Source organism: Lagenorhynchus albirostris, chromosome 1 (assembly GCF_949774975.1).
Source record: "Lagenorhynchus albirostris chromosome 1, mLagAlb1.1, whole genome shotgun sequence".
Lineage (NCBI taxonomy): Eukaryota > Metazoa > Chordata > Mammalia > Artiodactyla > Delphinidae > Lagenorhynchus > Lagenorhynchus albirostris.
In genome coordinates, this window is record NC_083095.1 from 179021764 (window position 1) to 179039648 (window position 17885).

The following is a 17885-nucleotide window of genomic DNA, read 5'->3' on the forward strand; positions in this document are numbered from 1 at the left end:
CAACCGCATATGAATAGGGGTCTCCTACGTTTGTTTGCCCCATTTTGAAAATAAGGCCATTCCCTGATGATATTGACATTTTACAATAGATGGTTATTATCTAGTGCAGTGTGTTCTTCCAGATGAGACTCTTGTTGTCTTTCTTAGTAGTATGACTTTGCTGTCATTTAAATACCTAACATCAGAGCAAAGAAGAGAGAAAGCAGGCTGTCCTGACGGCCGGGTCTGCACTGGGACTCACCCTCTCCTGCATGTTCTTACCTAAGGAGCAGCACCAGGCCCTTCTGTATCAGCTGGTGCAGCAGCACCACCAGCCTGATCTCCAGCAGCTGCAGATCCCGGCACCCACGCAGATGCCCATCAACAACCTGCTCGCAGGCACGCAGGCGCCTCCGCTTCATCCAGCCACCACCAACCCGTTCCTCACCATCCATGGCGATAATGCAAGTCAGAAGGTAACAGTAAGTGTCTGTGCTTTGTTACAGCTAGTGAAATACCAAAACGAATTTTATTGATTAATCAGAGATGACTGTCCAGCCCCTCTCTTCCTCCCCACCCCCCTTAAAATATATTATCCCCCTGATAATTTCTTCTTAAAACCAGTTGTTTCAGCACCTGGATATTGTAAACACAAAGGACCTAAGCCAATTTATATATCCTCTAAGTATATCAGTTTGAATTTGCATGTAAGGTTGGAAGACTGTTTTATAATTTCAAAATGAAAATGTGTTTTAGTATGGTATGGTAAGTGGTATTGGCCAGTCCAATCAGAAGATAGTAGTTGGTGTTTTGAGAATCTTTGTTTAACTAATTTGTTTAATTATAGAAATAGTCTAGATAATTTAGGAATATTTTTATTATTTTGCTCAGACATGCTAAAATTGAATTATATTTATAATAAAATTAATATATAAACTTTAGGGCAATCCAGTTATTCTACCTGATAGAAAGTAAATCATCACATTTGTAATGAAATTTAAATTCTTTATTAATCTCATGTAAGTGATAGCATCTTACCCTTTCAATGTACAAGTTAAGATAAATAAAAATGGGTGCAGGAACAGTATACTATACATATAGTAGCACACATTTTAAGGCTGTTTCTTTCTATTAATTCTCCCCTTCAATCAGGTCTACTTTACTGGAGTATAGATGTTTCCCCTAAATTCCAGTTCAGGGCAGAACCCTGTTAGAGGAAGGATATTGGGATATAGAATGGAGACTGGACATCAGGAAAAGGAAGAAGGGAAAGAATGAGGTGGGAGACTTGGCAAAAAATGGTGTTAAAAGTCACAATGTTTGCTCTTTCCCATTACTTTGAAAGTTTGCTCTTTACTGTGCTTTTAGTTTTCAGAAACTTTAGTTTGTATTTAGTAACAAGAATTGGCTCAAAATATAGAATTATTGGTTTTCATTAACTCTTCAATGCTTTTTGTTTGCCCCACTGTTCCTCTGACTTCCTGACTGTGAATACTGTCATTATCACAAACCTAGTTTTGCAGACATGGAAAATTTCATTGATTCTGTATTAATTTAGAATTTTTTTTAACCGTTTTTTCCTAAGTTTTTTCTTGTGTTAAAAAAATTATACAGTATGAAATGTATTTTTAATGGAAAATCACAATAGTAAATAAACACTATAAAATAAACAATATTAATTAATGTAGAAAAGCAAGGCTGGGAAATAATATTTATGAGTATCCTGCTATGTGGCAGGCATCTTTGTTAGATACAATAGTATACGTGGTTCCAATCTTTAAAATATTAATAGGCTGTAACCCCATTTTTTAAATAGGGAGATTCAAAGGGGTTAAAGCTCAAAGGACACATAGCACATGTGGGATCAGAACCCAAGACTTTGTTAGTTGATTTTCCACACTACTGTGTTACTGCTTCTGTGGAAAAGTCAGTCTGGGGGGATGGTTTCTACATTCATTCCTTATGAATCCTCCCTCAGAGGGGCACTTCTGTCTTTGTATACTGCTGAATTTAATATAAAGCAACTGAATGTTTAGCAGTAAATTCATGTCTTTATGTTATGCTGAAAAGTAGCCATGCTGACTTTTAGAAAAAAAGGAATAACCGTATATATGACCTTTTATCTCAGTTAAAATTTCAAGTAAGAGGATATTAAGTGGGGGCCAAAAATTCATTTAGCTAATGCATCTTACTTTGTTTGTTTTAACTGCAGAGACTTAGTGATAAAACTGGGCCTGTTGCTCAAGAAAAAAGTTGACACTTGAGAAACATCTAGAAATGGACTATCCTGCTATTCTAGCACTTCATCTGGCTGCTGTTGCAGTCCCCTTACTACACCTATGAAGAAATGCAACAAGAAACCAGCTGCACGACAAAGGATTAATTGCCCCAAGAGCATTCTTGTAAGGCTTTGATTGATTTTCTTGTTGCTTTGTTGCACTGAAATGGAATTCCCATATCCCCCACCCCTCACCCACATTTTTTGAATTTTGAAAGAAAATTTAATAGCTAACTTTTGTCATTGAAGTAATTTACATGCAATGAATTTATCAGCCTAAGAGGAATTTAATATAGTTGGTGTACAACTAATTTTGTTATGAATTGGCGAGATGAATAGCAAAACTAAAGACTTGTTCCATTTTTAAACCATTTGATTTTAATGTAAAAGTTGGAACGTGAAATATGATCTTTTGTTTGGGTTACAGTATGCTTGCTCTGTGAGTCAAAACAAATTTCAAGGAACTGTCTAATTTCTTCTATTGGAGTTTTATTGGTTAAATATTACAAATAAATAGGTCATCCACTTGGAGTTGGCAATCTTTATTATGAAAATTTCCTTTCTAATGGGATTTGGCCAATTTTGGTAATCAAGTTAGAATGGTAAATGTCTGCTTCTGCTAAAGGTAATTTTCTTTTGCTAAATGCTTTTTCTTTAGTGTTAAGACCTACTCATATTTTAAAGAAAGCTTGAGTTCAGTGATTTCTAAGGCTGCTGAGGGAACCAGCTCAATTCAAAGTGAAAGAGGGGCCACTCTGAAACTGCTGGTAGGGTTTGGCCTGAATCAAGTGCCTGTTAGGACCTGCCTTGTGCTGAAGTGGCTCTGGACAGCTGAGCCTGCGCTTTCAGTCCTTGGGAGTAGTAGGGACAGTCGGCGTTGCACCAGCAGCCTTCCCCATGGTTCTGCCTTTATTAAGAACTTTCTATGCCACTGTAGCTAGCTCAGGCAAAACTATTACCTGGGTATTTATCCACTAATGAGTCACAAGAAAAATGAGTGGATTTGGTAAGAATTTTCTTTTTTTCTTAAGTTAGACAACTTCCCATTATTGACAATGATTTGAAACAAACAAAACAAGACAAAAAACCCACCACTGCAGTTCCTGAAACAGGTGAAATCTGTATTACAGCCCTTCCATGTTGGGTATCCCCACTCCTGGTATGACAGTATAGCAGAGTATAAATTAAACAATTGGGGATGTAATCATTGAACTATTCTTAAATGTGTGAATTATTAGTGGAAAAGACCCAGCTGTAATTAGACCTCCACTGTGTACTTAGCTGGAAGAACATGTTAATTCTGCAATATGTCTCTTGGTTAATAAACATTGCACAGTTCTTACCTCATTTCTGTAAATAAGGTTTTGTGAATCTGTTTTGTATTGTGAAAAATTCATAAGATAACATTGATATTTTGATTTGTAATATTTCTAATTGGTAGATTTAATTGAAAAGTAAAATTAATTTATTTTTATATGTTCAGGGGAATTTTAAAGAAAGTCAAATCTTTTGTAGATAATTTAAAAAAATCGGTGTGGTTTATTTTACTTATTTAACCCACTGGTTGTTATTCTGTAACAATTTGTATAAATGGTAAATTTTGAACGTGTTGTTATTTTACTTAGATGTAAAATTCCACATGTATTAAAATGTACAAAGTTTTTGTTAATAAAATTTAATAATGTTTATAACTCTGCTTTTTTTCCAGTTTTATTAAGATATACTTGACATACAGCACAGTATAAGTTGAAGGTGGACAGCATAATAATTTGACTTACATATATTGTGAAATGATTACCACAATAAGTGTAGTTAACATCCATCATCTCATACAGATACTAAAAAAAGAGAATGACAAAAAGAGTGTTTTCCTTGTGATGAGAACTCTTAGAATTTACTCTCTTTAACCACTTTCCTGTATATCATGTACAGCAGACTTCACGACAGTAATCGTGTTGTACTTTTACAGTCCTAGTACTTACTTATCTTATAACTGGAAATCTGAACTGTTTGACCACCTTTGTCCAGTTCCCTCTCCCTCAACCCCCACCTCTTTTCTATGAGTTAAATTTTGTTCTTTTAATAAGATTCTACATATGAGATCATACAGTATTTGTCTTTCTCTGTTTGACTTAATTCACTTAGCACAGTGCCTTCAAGGTCCATCCATGTTGTCACAATAGCAGGGTTTCCTTCCTTTTTTATGGCTGAATAATATTCCATCATACATCATATGTATGTATGTATATGTGTGTGTGTATTGACACATACATATATATACACACACAAATACGTACAGACTCATATACCACAACTTCATCCATCAGTGGACATTTAGGTTATTTCCATATCTTGGCTATTGTGAGTAATGCTGCTATGAACATATAGGGGTATAGATATCTCTTCAACGTAAGTGGTTTTGTTTCCTTTGGATATGTTCCCAGAAGTGAGGTTGCTGGATCAGATGGTAGTTTGATAATAGCCATTCTAACAGGCATGAGGTGATATCTCATTGTGGTTTTGATATGCATTTCCCTGATGATTAGTGATGTTGAGGAACTTTTCAAGGGACTTTTCATGTATCTGTTGGCCATCTGTATGTCTTCTTTGGAAAATGTCTGTTGAGGTCCTTTGCCCATTTTAAAATTGGATTATTTGGTTTATTTTTTTCTGTTGAGTTGTCGGAGTTCTTTATGTATTTTGGATATTAATCCCTTATCAGATACATGATTTGCAAATATTTTTTCCCATTCTACAGGTTGTCTTTTTCAGTTTGTTGTTATATCTTCTTGATGGTTTGACCCCTTTATCATTATATAATGACCTTCTTTGTCTCTTTTTATCATTTTTAGTTTACAATCTATTTTGTCTGATATATGTAAGTATAGCTACCTCTCCCTGCTTCTTTTTGGTTAGTTTTGCTTGAGATGTCTTTTTCTGTCACTTCACTCTCAGTTAATTGGCTTAAAGGCTAAAGCAAGTCTCTTGTAGGCAGCAGCATGTTGTTGGATCTTGTGTTTTTATCCATTCCGTCATTCTTTTTATTTTTATTGGAGAATTTAATCTATTTTTGTTTAAAGCAATTATTGACAGGTATGGACTTGCTGTTGCCATTTTGCTCATTGTTTTCTGGCTGTTTTGTAGACCCATTGTTCCTTGTTCCTTATCCTGCTGTCTTTCTGTGTTTTGATGTCTTTGGGTACCAGTATGCTTTGACTTCTCTATCATGTTCTTTTTGTGTAATTACTACAGATTTTCCCCATGTGGTTACATGAGTCTTACATAAAATACCTTAAAATTATAACACACCCTATTTTAAAATGACAACAACTTAACTTAGATAGCTGTCCTAAGCTTCATACTTTTACTTCTCTTCCCCTCACATTTTATGTTACTGATATTACAGTTTACATATTTTTCATATTGTGTATCCAATAACAGATTTTTATAGTTATGATTCCTTTTACTGTTTGTTTTTTAACTTTTAGAGTTGCAAGTGAATTATGCACCACCATTACCATATTACAGAATCTAATTTTGAATGTATATTTACCATTATCATTGAATTTTATGGTACCTTCTTATATTGTATAATGTTAATTAGCATCCTTTTACTTCCACTCAACTCCCTTTAGGATTTCTTGTAAAGCAGGTCTCCTGGTGATGAGCTCCCTCAGCTTCTGCTTGTTCAGGAAAATCTTTATCCCTCCTTCATTTCTGAAGGACAGCTTTGCCTGATACAGGCTTCTTGGTTGACAGTTTTTTACTTTCAATATTTTGAATGTATCATCCCATCTCTCCTGGCCTGAAGTTTCTTTTGAGAAATCTGCTGATAGTCTTATGGGGTTTCCCTTGTATGTAACTTCTCTCTTGTCTCTTTCAAAATTATTTGTCTTTGACTTTTGATATTTTTAATGTGTTTCAGTGTAGCCCTATTTAGGCTCAACCTGTTTGGGGTCTACTGGGCCTCATGGATCTGTTATTTTCTCTCCCCAAGTTTGGGAAGCTTTTCCACATTATTGCTTTGAACGTACTTTCTGTCCCTTTCCCTTTCTCTTCTCCTGAAATTCCCATAATGCAGATATTGGTTCTTTTGATTGTGCCCCATAAGGCTTTCTTCACTTTTTTTTTCCTTTTGCTCCTCTGACTGGGTAATTTCACATGTCCTGTCTTCTAGGTCATTGATTGTTTCTCCTGCATGGTCGTCTGATTTTGAAGCTCTCTGTTGAATGCTTCAGTTCAGTCACTGTATTTTTCAGCTCTAGGATTTTTGTTTGCTTTTAATGGTTTCTGTTTCTTTGTTCAACTTCTCATTTTGTTCACATATTGTTTTCCTAATTTCGTTTAGCTGTGTGTCCTTGTAGTTCACTAAAGTTCAAGAGGATTATTCTGAATTCTTTGTCTGATAGTTCATAGATCTCCATTTCTTTAGCATCAGTTACTAGTCCACTTTGGTGGTGTCATGCTTACCTGAACTTTTGTGATCCTTGATTCCTTATGTTGGTATCTGAGCATTTGAGTAAGTGGGCTCCTCTTCCAGATTTTACAGGTTCATTTTGGCAGAGACAGTTTATCACCAGTCAGCCCTGTTGGGGTTTCTGGATGTGTCTGCTGGTAATGTTTGTGGGCTGGGGGGGGCTGCTATATCAGGGTCTGCTTTGGGGCAAGGCCACTGCCCAGAACCCTGAGGTGGGGGGCAGGGGTGGTGGTGCTGCTGAGAGCACTTGGATAGGAAAGCTGGCTTGTTTCCCTGCCCTAGTAAGGCTGTAGGATGGGCTTTGCTGTTGCCTGGGGTCTCTGGTCAGGCTCATCAGACTGTCGGGACGGGGTACTCTACCCAGTCTTAAGCAGGGCTCTGAGTTAGCTTCCCTCCCTGGCGGGGCAGCATTGTTTGGGGGCCCTAATTAGGCTAAACTATGCGCTGAATTCCCTGGTCAGACAGGGCCGCCAGTGTTGCTCTGCGGACAGGGAAGCACAGGCTGTGCACTGTTTAAGTGCCACTGTAAGCACGGCTCTCGGATGGGCTACACAGCTTGCTGTGTGCTCTGGTCAGGCTTCCTGGGTGAGAGGGCGGGCAGCTGTATTCAGCAGTGGGTGGGGCTACAAATTAGTTCCCCTGCCCAGGTGGAGTGGGAGAACTGGCTCCAAGACAGGTAAGGCGCTTCGTGGTCTCGACTCAAGCCGACCGGTGTCTCAAGTTTCCTGGCTGAACAGGGCCGCTGGATCTGCTCGTCAGAGCTCTGCCCCTGCTGGGACTCGGCTCCAGGGCTCCAGCAGGGGTGGGCGGTGCGGCTCTGCCGGCGTTGCGGCCGCCTTCCTGGGCAGGGGACCCGCAGAGCTCCACTCGGCGGTGGGCGGGGCTGTGAGAGCGGCCGTTCGGCGCCCTCGGCGCCCTCGTGCCCGCGTCCCAGCTGCCTCTCCGGTGGGCGGGGCTCCGAGTAAACTGCCGCCCGTGCAGGGGCAAAAGCCGGCTCCGGGCCCACAGGCCCACACCCTGCGCCCTGCCGGGCTACCTGGTCGGACGTGCTGCCGCAGCCGGGCAGAGCCGCTGGCAGGAACCGCCGCCTGGGCTTAGCAGGTAGGAGCTCGGTCGGCCGAGTGCCGGTTGTCGGAAGCCCCACGGTCTTCTCCACCACAGATGCCCAGGGGTCGAGCCCCGCAGCTCCCCCGGTGACGCGGCAGGGTGGCTGCAGTAGGGGCTCCCGTGAAGCAGCCCACAGTGCTGGGGCGAGGGCGCTAGATGTCCGCCGGAGGAGCGGTGGGCTCAGGGGCCCTGCTGGGCGGTGCTGGGCGGGCCTGGGGCGGCTCCTCTGACTCTGCCAGGTGAGGTGCGTCGTGGTCTCTGTGGTGCCGGCGGTGCTCCAGCCTCACGCCCGTAGTCTAGGATTTTCTGAGGGGTGTGTTGTCCATGAACAGTTGTTCGTTGTTCTTGTGAGGGCAGTGAGGTCAGGAAGGACCTGTATCTATCACCAGCTTGGTGACATCCGTTCTTGTTTGGAGAAGATGACGCTCCGGAGGCCGTTGGTGCCTCGCGACGATTCGCTCCAGGAGCCTCTGGGCGCTTTGTGCTTCGGCAGCAGGGTGGTTCCATCTTGAGGTTGTTTAAGCTCGCTCGGGAGTAGACGCTGCGCAGCGGCCGAGCACAGCACCTTGTGTCCGACTCTTAGACATCATTAGGTGAGACAGAGAGAGCCCTGCCAACTGCCGCAGCGGAAAGAGGAAGGAAATAATCGCAGTGAAGGTGAAAGGAAGGTAAATTCCGGATGAGAATTACAGCACATCAGTAAAGCTGTATTCATACTTGGTAAAGAGTAAATTCTTGTTTTACACAGTTAGCTTTAACCAGAGGCATTTAAATCAGAGAGAAACCCAGGTGGTTCCCGGCTCTCAGTGTGCATCAGGATCACCTGTGGGCCTTGCAAAGGTTCAGACTTAATTGAAGCAGAATGTACCTCATCTGTGTAACTGGGTCCTCTTAATTAAGAGTTGAATAAACAAGGAAAACTGGTTTAGGCTTTTAACTTTACTAAGGAGCGCATTTTAGGTTCCTGGGAAGACTTCCTTTTTGATACACGAATAGAAAAATGATGATCTGATTCTGCAGAGTCTTGTCTCCCGCAGGTCTGAGGACTCGCCTTCCTCCAGAGGGCCGGTGCCTCGTCCCTGTTAGCCGCTGCCCCAGTCTTCACTCTCCCAGCCCTCCACAGAACGTTAGCCGGCGGTGCGCCTTTTCAGTTCTTAACCACGTGACACTCGTCTGGGCTCTTGGCTTGTGCCTGTGTCTTGGTGTGGCTCCACGTGCTTAAGCCGCTGTTGGAACTTGCCCGAGGTGCTGGGCAGCCCCGTCCCCCCACCGCATGAAATGCGCCTGGGCTGCTGCTTCCTGCTTCCCTGTTGGGTTTTGCTCAGAGACGTTTCTGAGCAGGTACTGCTCGTTGCCCAGCACAGAGCCTCGGGCAGGGGTGCTCGGCATGTGACTCGGGATGCCATGGGCTGGTTCCCGTCTGGACTTCTTTGCAGAAGTGCTGTGGGAGTGTGCTGGGTCATAGGGTCAAGAGCAGGTGCTGGGCGGGAGGGCTGAGAACGCAGGTCGCCAGGTGGCTTTCTTAAGCACTCCATCAACCAAGCAGAGGACAGAATGACCACTGCCCCTGGACACTCCCCAAGACAGACAGCAGAGGCCCTGGCATTGTAGGCAAAAGGTGCCTCACGACAGAATGTAGCTTTGCTTTTAAAAGTAGGGGATGGGGCTTCCCTGGTGGCGCAGTGGTTGAGAGTCCGCCTGCCGATGCAGGGGACACGGGTTCGTGCCCCGGTCTGGGAAGATCCCACATGCCGCCGAGCGGCTGGGCCCGTGAGCCATGGCCGCTGAGCCTGCGCGTCCGGAGCCTGTGTTCCGCAACGGGAGGGGCCACAACGGTGAGAGGCCCGCGTACCGCAAAAAAAAAAAAAAAAAAAAAAAGGAAGGGGATGGACTTTTGTTTCGAATTTGACAACTCTCAGTGAGACACATACCATTAATCTTAAACTTCACTTACTGGAAACAAAACACACACTGATGAAAACCACTTTTGGTATACATCACAGTAGGCCTTTCCAAATGAAATAGTTGTGAACTTTTATAAACATTGGGAAGCCTTTAGATTTTTTCAGATAATTTTACCTTGTGAAGAATTCACGCCAACTGTTGTTCCACTTACAGTCCCACCCCTCACCTTGGTATTGGCAACAAAGGAAATGTCTCTTTCATACCCATCACTGAATGTTTACAATCCCGTAAATTCAGTAAAGACTTCAGTGAACTGTGAGCTGCCTTTGGTCACAGTTCAGGCTTGGTGAGTCTGTCCTCAGGGGCAGAGCCCGGGTGGAGCTGTGACATCCTTGCAGCTGTGGTCACTCTGACCCCCAGACCTCTGGCTGCTTTGGGCACAGATGCAGAACTGGGGAACAGACAAACTGAACTGAACTGGTTTGAAGGTTCAGATGAGATCAAATGGAGGGTGGGGAAGACAGGCACGTTTGGGTCCCGTGGGGGAAGTGACCCCCAAGTAGGATCCGGAAACTGCAGCGGTGTTTCGACCAAGCTAAGGCCTTTAGGGGCAAGGAATGAACAGACTCCATCGCTGGCTTTGGGCTGGAGATGCGTTGTCTTGCTTCTCGGTTCTGTGGGAGGGCTTCTAACCTCTGCTTCCCAGGGAGGGGACCCAGAGGGGCAGACTTCCCAGCGTTGCTGCGGTACTGGACGTGAGGGAGGCCCCAGGCTTCCTCAGCAGAGGGGATGATGGTTGGCTTGGGCACGGGGAGGCTGGTCCCCATCAGGCCAGTGCAGGTGGTACAGGCAACAGCCGCGAGGAGGGTGTGCTGGAGGCTGGCCCTTGGGGACCCTGAGGTTTAGAAGGCAGGTGGGAGATAAAGCGCCTGTACAGGGATCTGAGGACGGGCCGGGAGGGCTCCCCGTTTTCTTGAATTACACGCACTTCATTCCCGAAAAACTTGAGGCTGCAGAAAGTTGAAAGGTGACACCGCCCGCTGCTCATGAGGACTGAAGATCCAACCTGAAAACGCCTCCTGGATCCAGTGCTTAGAAAGTGACGTGACCAGGAGCGGTTTGGGTGGCGTGAGCTGCAGGGGTCAGGGAGGATGGGCTGCACAGCCAGGCCAAGCGGGGACCTCACGATTGGCGGCTGTGAGTGCACAGCGTTCCGGCTGTGCTGGTCCTTCTGAAGTTTGAAGCAAGACGTTCACTTTTTTGCTGATGGAGTTAATTTGGTTTCCCTCAGATTCTGATTGATGCATCTGCTGTTTTTCACTTGGCTCACTGAACAAGCAGACGGATTAATTAGGAGATTTTACATTTTTGGCATCGCCGCTGCTCCTGCCGCAGCGATCTCGCTGGTTCTCCCCCTCCTCCCGGAGCAAGGATGGACAGGTGTTTCCGCAGCTGAACCCTTCGTGTGCGGGCAGTCTGTGAACAAAATAAGGTGCAGAGTTTCTTTGCAAACTCTTGGCCTGGTGCAGTGGTTCTCCTCCCTCCAGCCGCCTGTGAAGGCGGAGTGTGGACTGGGGTCCTGCCCTGGGTGTCTGGGGGCTCCGGTGAGAAACTGCTGGGCCGTCAGGCTGCTTTCCCTGCCCTTCCCAGGCCCTCTGCCCCACCCCACTCCTGACGCCCCCCGTCCTTCCCAGGCTCTGGGCGAAGCCTCGCAGCTGCCCATCGTGGGCCTTGCGGCTATTTCAAGAACTGGCCTGTCCCAGCTGCGGATCAGGTAGCCTTGTTGTTCACCCCGATGTGAGCCTTTGACACTTCAACCGCAGGCGTCAGTGCTCGGTCTTGGGTTTTACTGGGGGCCCAGGGTAGCTCTGTGGCCTTCAGCATCGCAGTGGGCAGGCCCGTGACCTTGTAAACGTCGGCCCTCCCTGCCCGCAGCTCTCACAGCTTCGGGCTTCTCAGGTCCTTGGAAGCTTCTTTACTTTCTTCTGATTTACGACCCATGTTTAACTCCTCCCTCAGAACAGTCTTTCTCCATGACTGCAGCCCTCGTTCTGGTTTGGAGTTAATGTCCAAGCCAAGACCCGGAAGGAGGTACCAAGCGGCCCGGCCTCACCCCAGGCTTTGCTCCCGGAGGAAGGGGCCCCTCCGGCCACTCAGCTGGCTGCAAACAGCTGCTTTTGCTGCTGCCAGGAGCTGGTGCTGAGCGGCGGCGGGGGGGGGGGGGGGTAGGGGGGTGGGGGGGTGGGGGGGTGGAGAGGTATTTGGAGCCGACCGGTCCCAGGATTAAAGCAAGTTTGGGTTCAAGTTTGGGTTCGTCGTCACCCACCCCAGGCCAGAGTTGGCCTCTCTCCTGTTATGAAAACACAGCCCCAGGCAAAAACGTCCACATCCAATGCTTTGGTTCCAGTTTTAACATAACAGGATAGATCTTAGTTTAGCCAGAGGAGAGTTCCAAGGGAGTTTCCTATGCTAGGCCTCTTAAAAACAGGAGACCAGCTTGGGTCAGACGTCTGGAGGCATCTAGTTGTCACTGCAGGAACATCGTCCTTTGTGAGACAGATTGGAACCAAGATAATTTGGGATAAACAATTTGATATTTTATCTTAAATTTTACAAAATATTTCTTTTTGAGTTACAACAGAAAAGAAAGCATGGCAGAGATTGTTCGTGTTCCTTTGTAACTTAGGACATACAAAATTAAAAAACGACTCAGACTAGAAAACAAACTTCTGGTTACCAAAGGGGAAAGGGGGTGGGGAGGGATAAATTAGGAGTTTGGGATTAACAGTTACTAACGACTGTATATAAAGTAGATAACAAGGTCCTACTGTATAGGATAGGAACTGTATTCAATATCCTGTAATAAACCATAATGGAAAAAAATATGAAAAAGAATATATATATATGTGTGTATGTATAACTGAATCACTTTGCTGTGCTTCATAAACTAACACAGCATTGTAAGTCAGCTATACTTCATTAAAAAAGACGACTCCCTCATTGCCGCTCAAATCTTTGTCCATTTCATTTTGTAAAAGTAGGATTTCATTTTAAACTGTACTAACCAAAGATGGGCTTAATTGAGTTGAACTCCTGTAATAATCCAGGGGATACTGACCCTCAGGCTCCTGGCTTATGACAGGTGGTGAAGGCAAGAGGTGAACAGGCAACTTTCCCTACAGAAGAATCCGGTGTCTTTTTGTTCGTTCGTGTAGCAGTTCCTGAAGTGGGAGGGCACGGAGGGCGTGAGGAAGGGAGCTGGACCCGCGGGTCCCTGCTGAGGCTGGAGGGTCCCAGAGCAGCCAGGCCAGGTGCTCAGTGGGGGCAGCGGGAGGAGGGGCTGCCCTGCCCCACCCCCCCCACCAGGGCAGGTGGCGGCCCCGGGGCTGGCCCCTGGCTCTCTCTGGACACACTGGTAGCTTCCCCCTGGGGATCCGATTGCGAACGTGGTTTCCCTTTTTCTGTCCTACATGAAGCCATTCTTTTTCTCCCCAGACCAGAGGGGAAAATAATTGCAGCCGTTCAGTTTTACAGCGTGTTAATTTAGCTCTCTGGTGAATCAAGTCGAAGGCTGAGGGCCAAGCAGTTTATTCAAACAGGAGGCTGGGACTCCTGCCAAGACAGTGGGGTGGCTTCCAGGCCAGCCCCGCCGTGATCCCAGCTACAGGTGGAGCGGCGGGGGCGGCGGGAGGGGAGGCTGTGCGGCAAACCGCTAAAGGGGGCCACGGCCCGGGCAGCTGCGGGAGCGCAGGGGGAGCCTGCCTGACGCTGGCAGGAGCCCCCCGGTCGGGATGGGCCCGACTCAGGCGGGTCCCTGTGCCCCTGGGGGCACCAGGGCTCAGGGTCAGCACAGTCGCTGCGTCCTTGTGCTTTCTCAGCCACAGGCGAGCAAAACGAACGCGGGCGCCTCAGAGCCATCTGGGATGGGGGTGTGGCTCAGAGTCCGTCCCCCCACCCCCCAGGGACCTCTGGGACCAGCCAGCCTCCAGCAGCCCCTCACAGACGGGTGACCATGTAACGTGCAGTCCAGACTGGGTGCACGGAGACAGGTATAAACTGGGACTGTCCTGGGCCACTTGGGACCTGTGGTCACCCTGTGTGTAAGAACATCACAACTTAAACTGTGCCGTGTAAGTGTTAGGGAAAAAACCTAACAACTACGACAACTACCCTACAGGTGGAAGTAAGGCTGAGGTAGTTGGTACGTTAAAGGGATGAGTTCTCCACTTTCAAAGGGGTGGGTGGACTCGGTGTGGGGGCAGGGCTGGCACATACCAAGAGGCACGAGGCCTTTTTAAGGCATCCGGGACATGGACGGGGGAAAGCTGCTTATGACTTACTCTAAAACTGAGATAGGAACCCAGGAGAGACTCGGCCCACGGGGGCAATATTCCAGTCAAAACGGATCCCGTCTTGTGGGGTGGAACGTCTGCCAAGCACACATGGGTCAATCAGGGAGATAAGAGCGCAAGACTTCTAGGTGGTTCCTAAGCAAATGTCACAGAAGCACCAGGTCGTCCACTGGGAACCTCAGTTCTTAGTAACAAAGCATCGTGAGGCACAGGCCTGCCAGCCCCGCCGGGCCCTGGGCAGCGGGTGACAGCACCTGGCCTCGAAGCAGCGCTGGCTGCTGGCGGGAACCTGCTAGAACAGTCAGGGGCTTCGTGAGGACACAGGAGGGAACGTGTGATTGGGCTTAAAAACTGGTGCCGTCGGTGGTGTGAAGAACTGAGCTGTAAGCTTTTGCCCCAGTGGAGAAAGTAAATGTCAATTACTACGGGACAAAGGGCCCGGTTCTCCGGGAAGATGGGGGCAGACACCCCAAGCTGTGTGGGGCCAGGGGGCGCAGGTGGGCGGCGTGTGCTGGGGCCAGGCCAGCGCTTTCCAAGCCCCGCACGAAGAGACACCTCCTGCCGTTCCCTCTGCCAGGGTCTGAGTGGGGTGGGGACTCTGAGGTTGAATTCTGGGCCTCTTTGTCAGAGGCCAAGTCTGAGGATCGTCCTTGTACCACGTGGGCCCTTGGTGGGCTGCAGTCAGAGTAAACACTTGAGCAGAGGCCTGAGTTAACCTTTTCGGGTAAGGAACCTTTGGGGCAACTGGTGAAAGATGTGTACCCTCTCTCCAGAAAACCACACGTCCAAAACAATAAAGACTTTGCATACCTTTGGCAGGGCTCCCAGACCACCGGGGCCTGTACAGTGCCCAGGACTCCTGGGGCCCAGGCTAGGGATTCCCGCCCGCGAGGGACCAAATGAGCGTGGCTGGTGGCCTGTCAGCCCTGCTACCTGCGTCTGCAGCCACTGAAAATGATGGTAACAGGAGGCCTGGATGGTCAGATAGAAAAAGAACATTTATTGTGTTCAACAAGCCAGATTATCATCGTAACAACCTATGCAGCAGCCGCTGTTATTCCCTATTTTTCCAGATAGGGAATCGAGACAAAGAGGTAAGACAAGGCACTGATGTCACACAGCTCGGAGGTGTGAACAGATAGATAAGGTCACAAGGCGGGGCTGAGGGGTGGGTTTAGAGAGCACTTCCCTGGGGCGTCAGGAAGGAGAGGGGGGCCGTGCCTGGTCCCCATGTGACCTGTGTCGGGAACCCCTTTTGGAGGTGCCATTGCTTTCCTGACCGTGACCTCACTCAAGCTGAACCCCACGGGTCTCCTGTGTGCAGCTGAGCTCCTGAGCCCTGCCCCACCCGGCCCACTGGTCCTACTTTAACAAAACTCAGCAGCTCCAGGTCCCCCAAATAGGGGAGGCCACGCAGAAAGGGGCTGGTGGCAGGGATAGTAGAAAACCGTGCTAGAAGACTCCTCCTTAGTGAGTGTGCAAAAGATGAGGTTGGTAGGCAAATTAGGGCATTTCATCCTAAATTGTACCTCTTAAGGCATCTTTGGACCCCTGTGGGTCTCTCCCCACACTGGAAGCCCAGAAATCTGGTCATGGGATTTGGGGGTGCATGCAACAGAAACCCACTTCAAAGTACCATAAGTGAAAAGGGTGATTTCATGGAAGGATGCTCACAGAATGTCACAGGCTGGACAACCAAGCTGTGTGACAAGCCTGACCCTGGACTCGGAGACAGGATGGACCCAAGGCCTGGAAAGCAGCCAGAACAATCCCTTCCTGATTCCCTCCACGCACCAGCTTCTTCCTCTGAGACGTCCCACACCAATGGGGAGTGGGCCTTGGCCCGAAGCGAATGCACAGTAATAACCTCATGGCCCCATTGGCTCCAGGAGAAAGTTCTGGGGCAGAAGCTGTTGGCTCTGGTGCCGCCTGTGACCGGCTCCTGTTTGTTCTTAGAAAGAGGCCTCCTGACATGCAGGCCAGGCAGCCTCTCCCTCCCCGGCTGCCTCCCCTTCCCGACCAGGAAGAGGCTCAGGGGAGCTGCTGCCCGAGGACTCAGTTCATGAAAACAATTACTTGGAACAGTTTCTCCGCTGCTCTTTTTGGCGTCGCAGGGGTGGCAGGTCCTCCACAGCATCAGAGGCGGGCCTACCTGGGGCCACGTGTGTCCTGCTCAGGCTGAAAGGTTACAGAGCCAGTGTGGCTGCTGCCACCCAAACCTTCTCCGGGAATCTAACCTCATTTCAATCCTTAGAGGAAAATGACGTCTTTATAGCATTTTATCAAATCACCTCCCTGAAATGTGTTCTGGTGATCTCTTTTTTTTAAAATTTATTTTTAATTTATTTATTTTTGGCTGTGTTGGGTCTTCGTTGCTGTGTGCAGGCTTTCTCTAGTTGCAGCGAGTGGGGTCTACTCTTTGTTGCGGTGCGCGGGCTTCTCATTGCAGTGGCTTCTCTTGTTGTGGAGCACGGGCTCTAGGTGCGCGGGCTTCAGTAGTTGTGGCTCGCAGGCTCAGTAGTTGTGGCTCGTGGGCTTAGTCGCTCTGCAGCACCTTATGTTCCCGGACCAGGGCTTGAACCCGTGTCCCCTGCATTTGCAGGCGGATTCTCAACCACTGCGGCACCAGGGAAGCACTGTTCTGGTGATCTTAATGGTTTTCAAGTTTAGGCAATCTGTACTTCAGCAAACTGCTTTCAGCCCTGAGCAAATGACAGATTTAAAAAGGAGCACTCAGCTGATGGTGATGGTTCAGTCAAAAGTAACAGCACAAAATAGTGATTTTTAACTCAGGTATTGAAAAGTGGGACCCAGTGTCATCAGATCCGAAAAACCTTGCCTACGTGTTGTCTGGAAATTCTATCCGTTGGGTATGCACTTCTACCAAACCATCCAAACTTAAGAGTTTATTATGTCCTTGTGCATTTAGACTTACTTTTTTCTACATACATGTAACATATGCATATACATACAGTTAAGATAACCCCACACTACTCCCAGCCAGCTAGCTCAATACAAAGCTGGTTTGTTCTCCCAAATACTGGCATCCTGCTACTCATTAGCTGGTGTGATCTTTGGTCAAAGAAACACATTAAGTCTTCATTCTTACACATTAGTTCACTCATATGTTCCTTCAAAATCATCCATTTGCCTCACTGTTAGAAAGCACTATTCAGCTTGTTCCCCAGGAAATTAAACTTTGCAGTGATGAGAGAGAAAATCATCTATAAAATACCCAAATCTGATTTTTTCTCCTTTAACACAGTATTTGTTTAAACAATGTAGCACAACATTTATTTTACATTTTTAATTTTTTTTACTAAGGCACATGACGTATAGAAATAGTGAGGTACAAAATGCAAATTTCTGCATAAGATTTTTAAAATAATCCTTTTGGAAAATAAGGTAAACATCATCTTCCAGAGGATTCAGCTTTTAGCTTGCTTTTTCTTTTGGACCAGTTCAACCAGCAGCTTGTATCTAGCGATACAGTCTTCCTGGAGAGAGAGAGAGAGAGAGAGAGAGAGAGAGAGAGAGAGAGAGATGACAGTTACAATCAGAGTGACCCTCGTGGGGTGAGCCTGCCGTGCCCAGCGCTGACCAAGGGCTGTCCTGTCCACCTGGAATTCCCTGGGTGCCCGGGCGGGAGGTGTGATGTGCACCCTGGGGGAGGGGCTGGTGGTTGCTGTCTGTGGGACGGAGACTTTGGTTACTGTGATGGTGACTTTCGACTCACCAGTGGTACTTAACATTTTAACATTTCACCGTTTCATCACAACACATTACT

General features: G+C 47.1%; 2 protein-coding genes across 10 annotated transcripts in view; one reads left to right on the top strand and one right to left on the bottom strand.

Moving 5' to 3' along the window:
* The window catches only part of MLLT10 (MLLT10 histone lysine methyltransferase DOT1L cofactor), a 249207-nt gene extending 245301 nt beyond the window's left edge, over positions 1-3906 (top strand). For 6 of the 7 annotated variants that reach the window (XM_060161293.1, XM_060161275.1, XM_060161310.1 and 3 more), the window contains 2 exons: positions 267-461; positions 2192-3906. In XM_060161293.1, the coding sequence (XP_060017276.1) occupies positions 267-461; positions 2192-2236 (240 nt within the window). In that variant the 3' untranslated portion in view covers positions 2237-3906. The remainder of the gene's footprint in view (positions 1-266; positions 462-2191) is intronic. The other variant, XM_060161303.1, reaches the window with a different exon arrangement.
* Positions 3907-15075: 11169 nt separating this feature from the next.
* DNAJC1 (DnaJ heat shock protein family (Hsp40) member C1) overlaps positions 15076-17885 on the bottom strand; it is a 366483-nt gene continuing 363673 nt past the window's right edge. For all 3 annotated transcript variants that reach the window (XM_060161504.1, XM_060161493.1, XM_060161484.1), the window contains exon 12: positions 15076-17595. In XM_060161504.1, the coding sequence (XP_060017487.1) occupies positions 17527-17595 (69 nt within the window). In that variant the 3' untranslated portion in view covers positions 15076-17526. The remainder of the gene's footprint in view (positions 17596-17885) is intronic.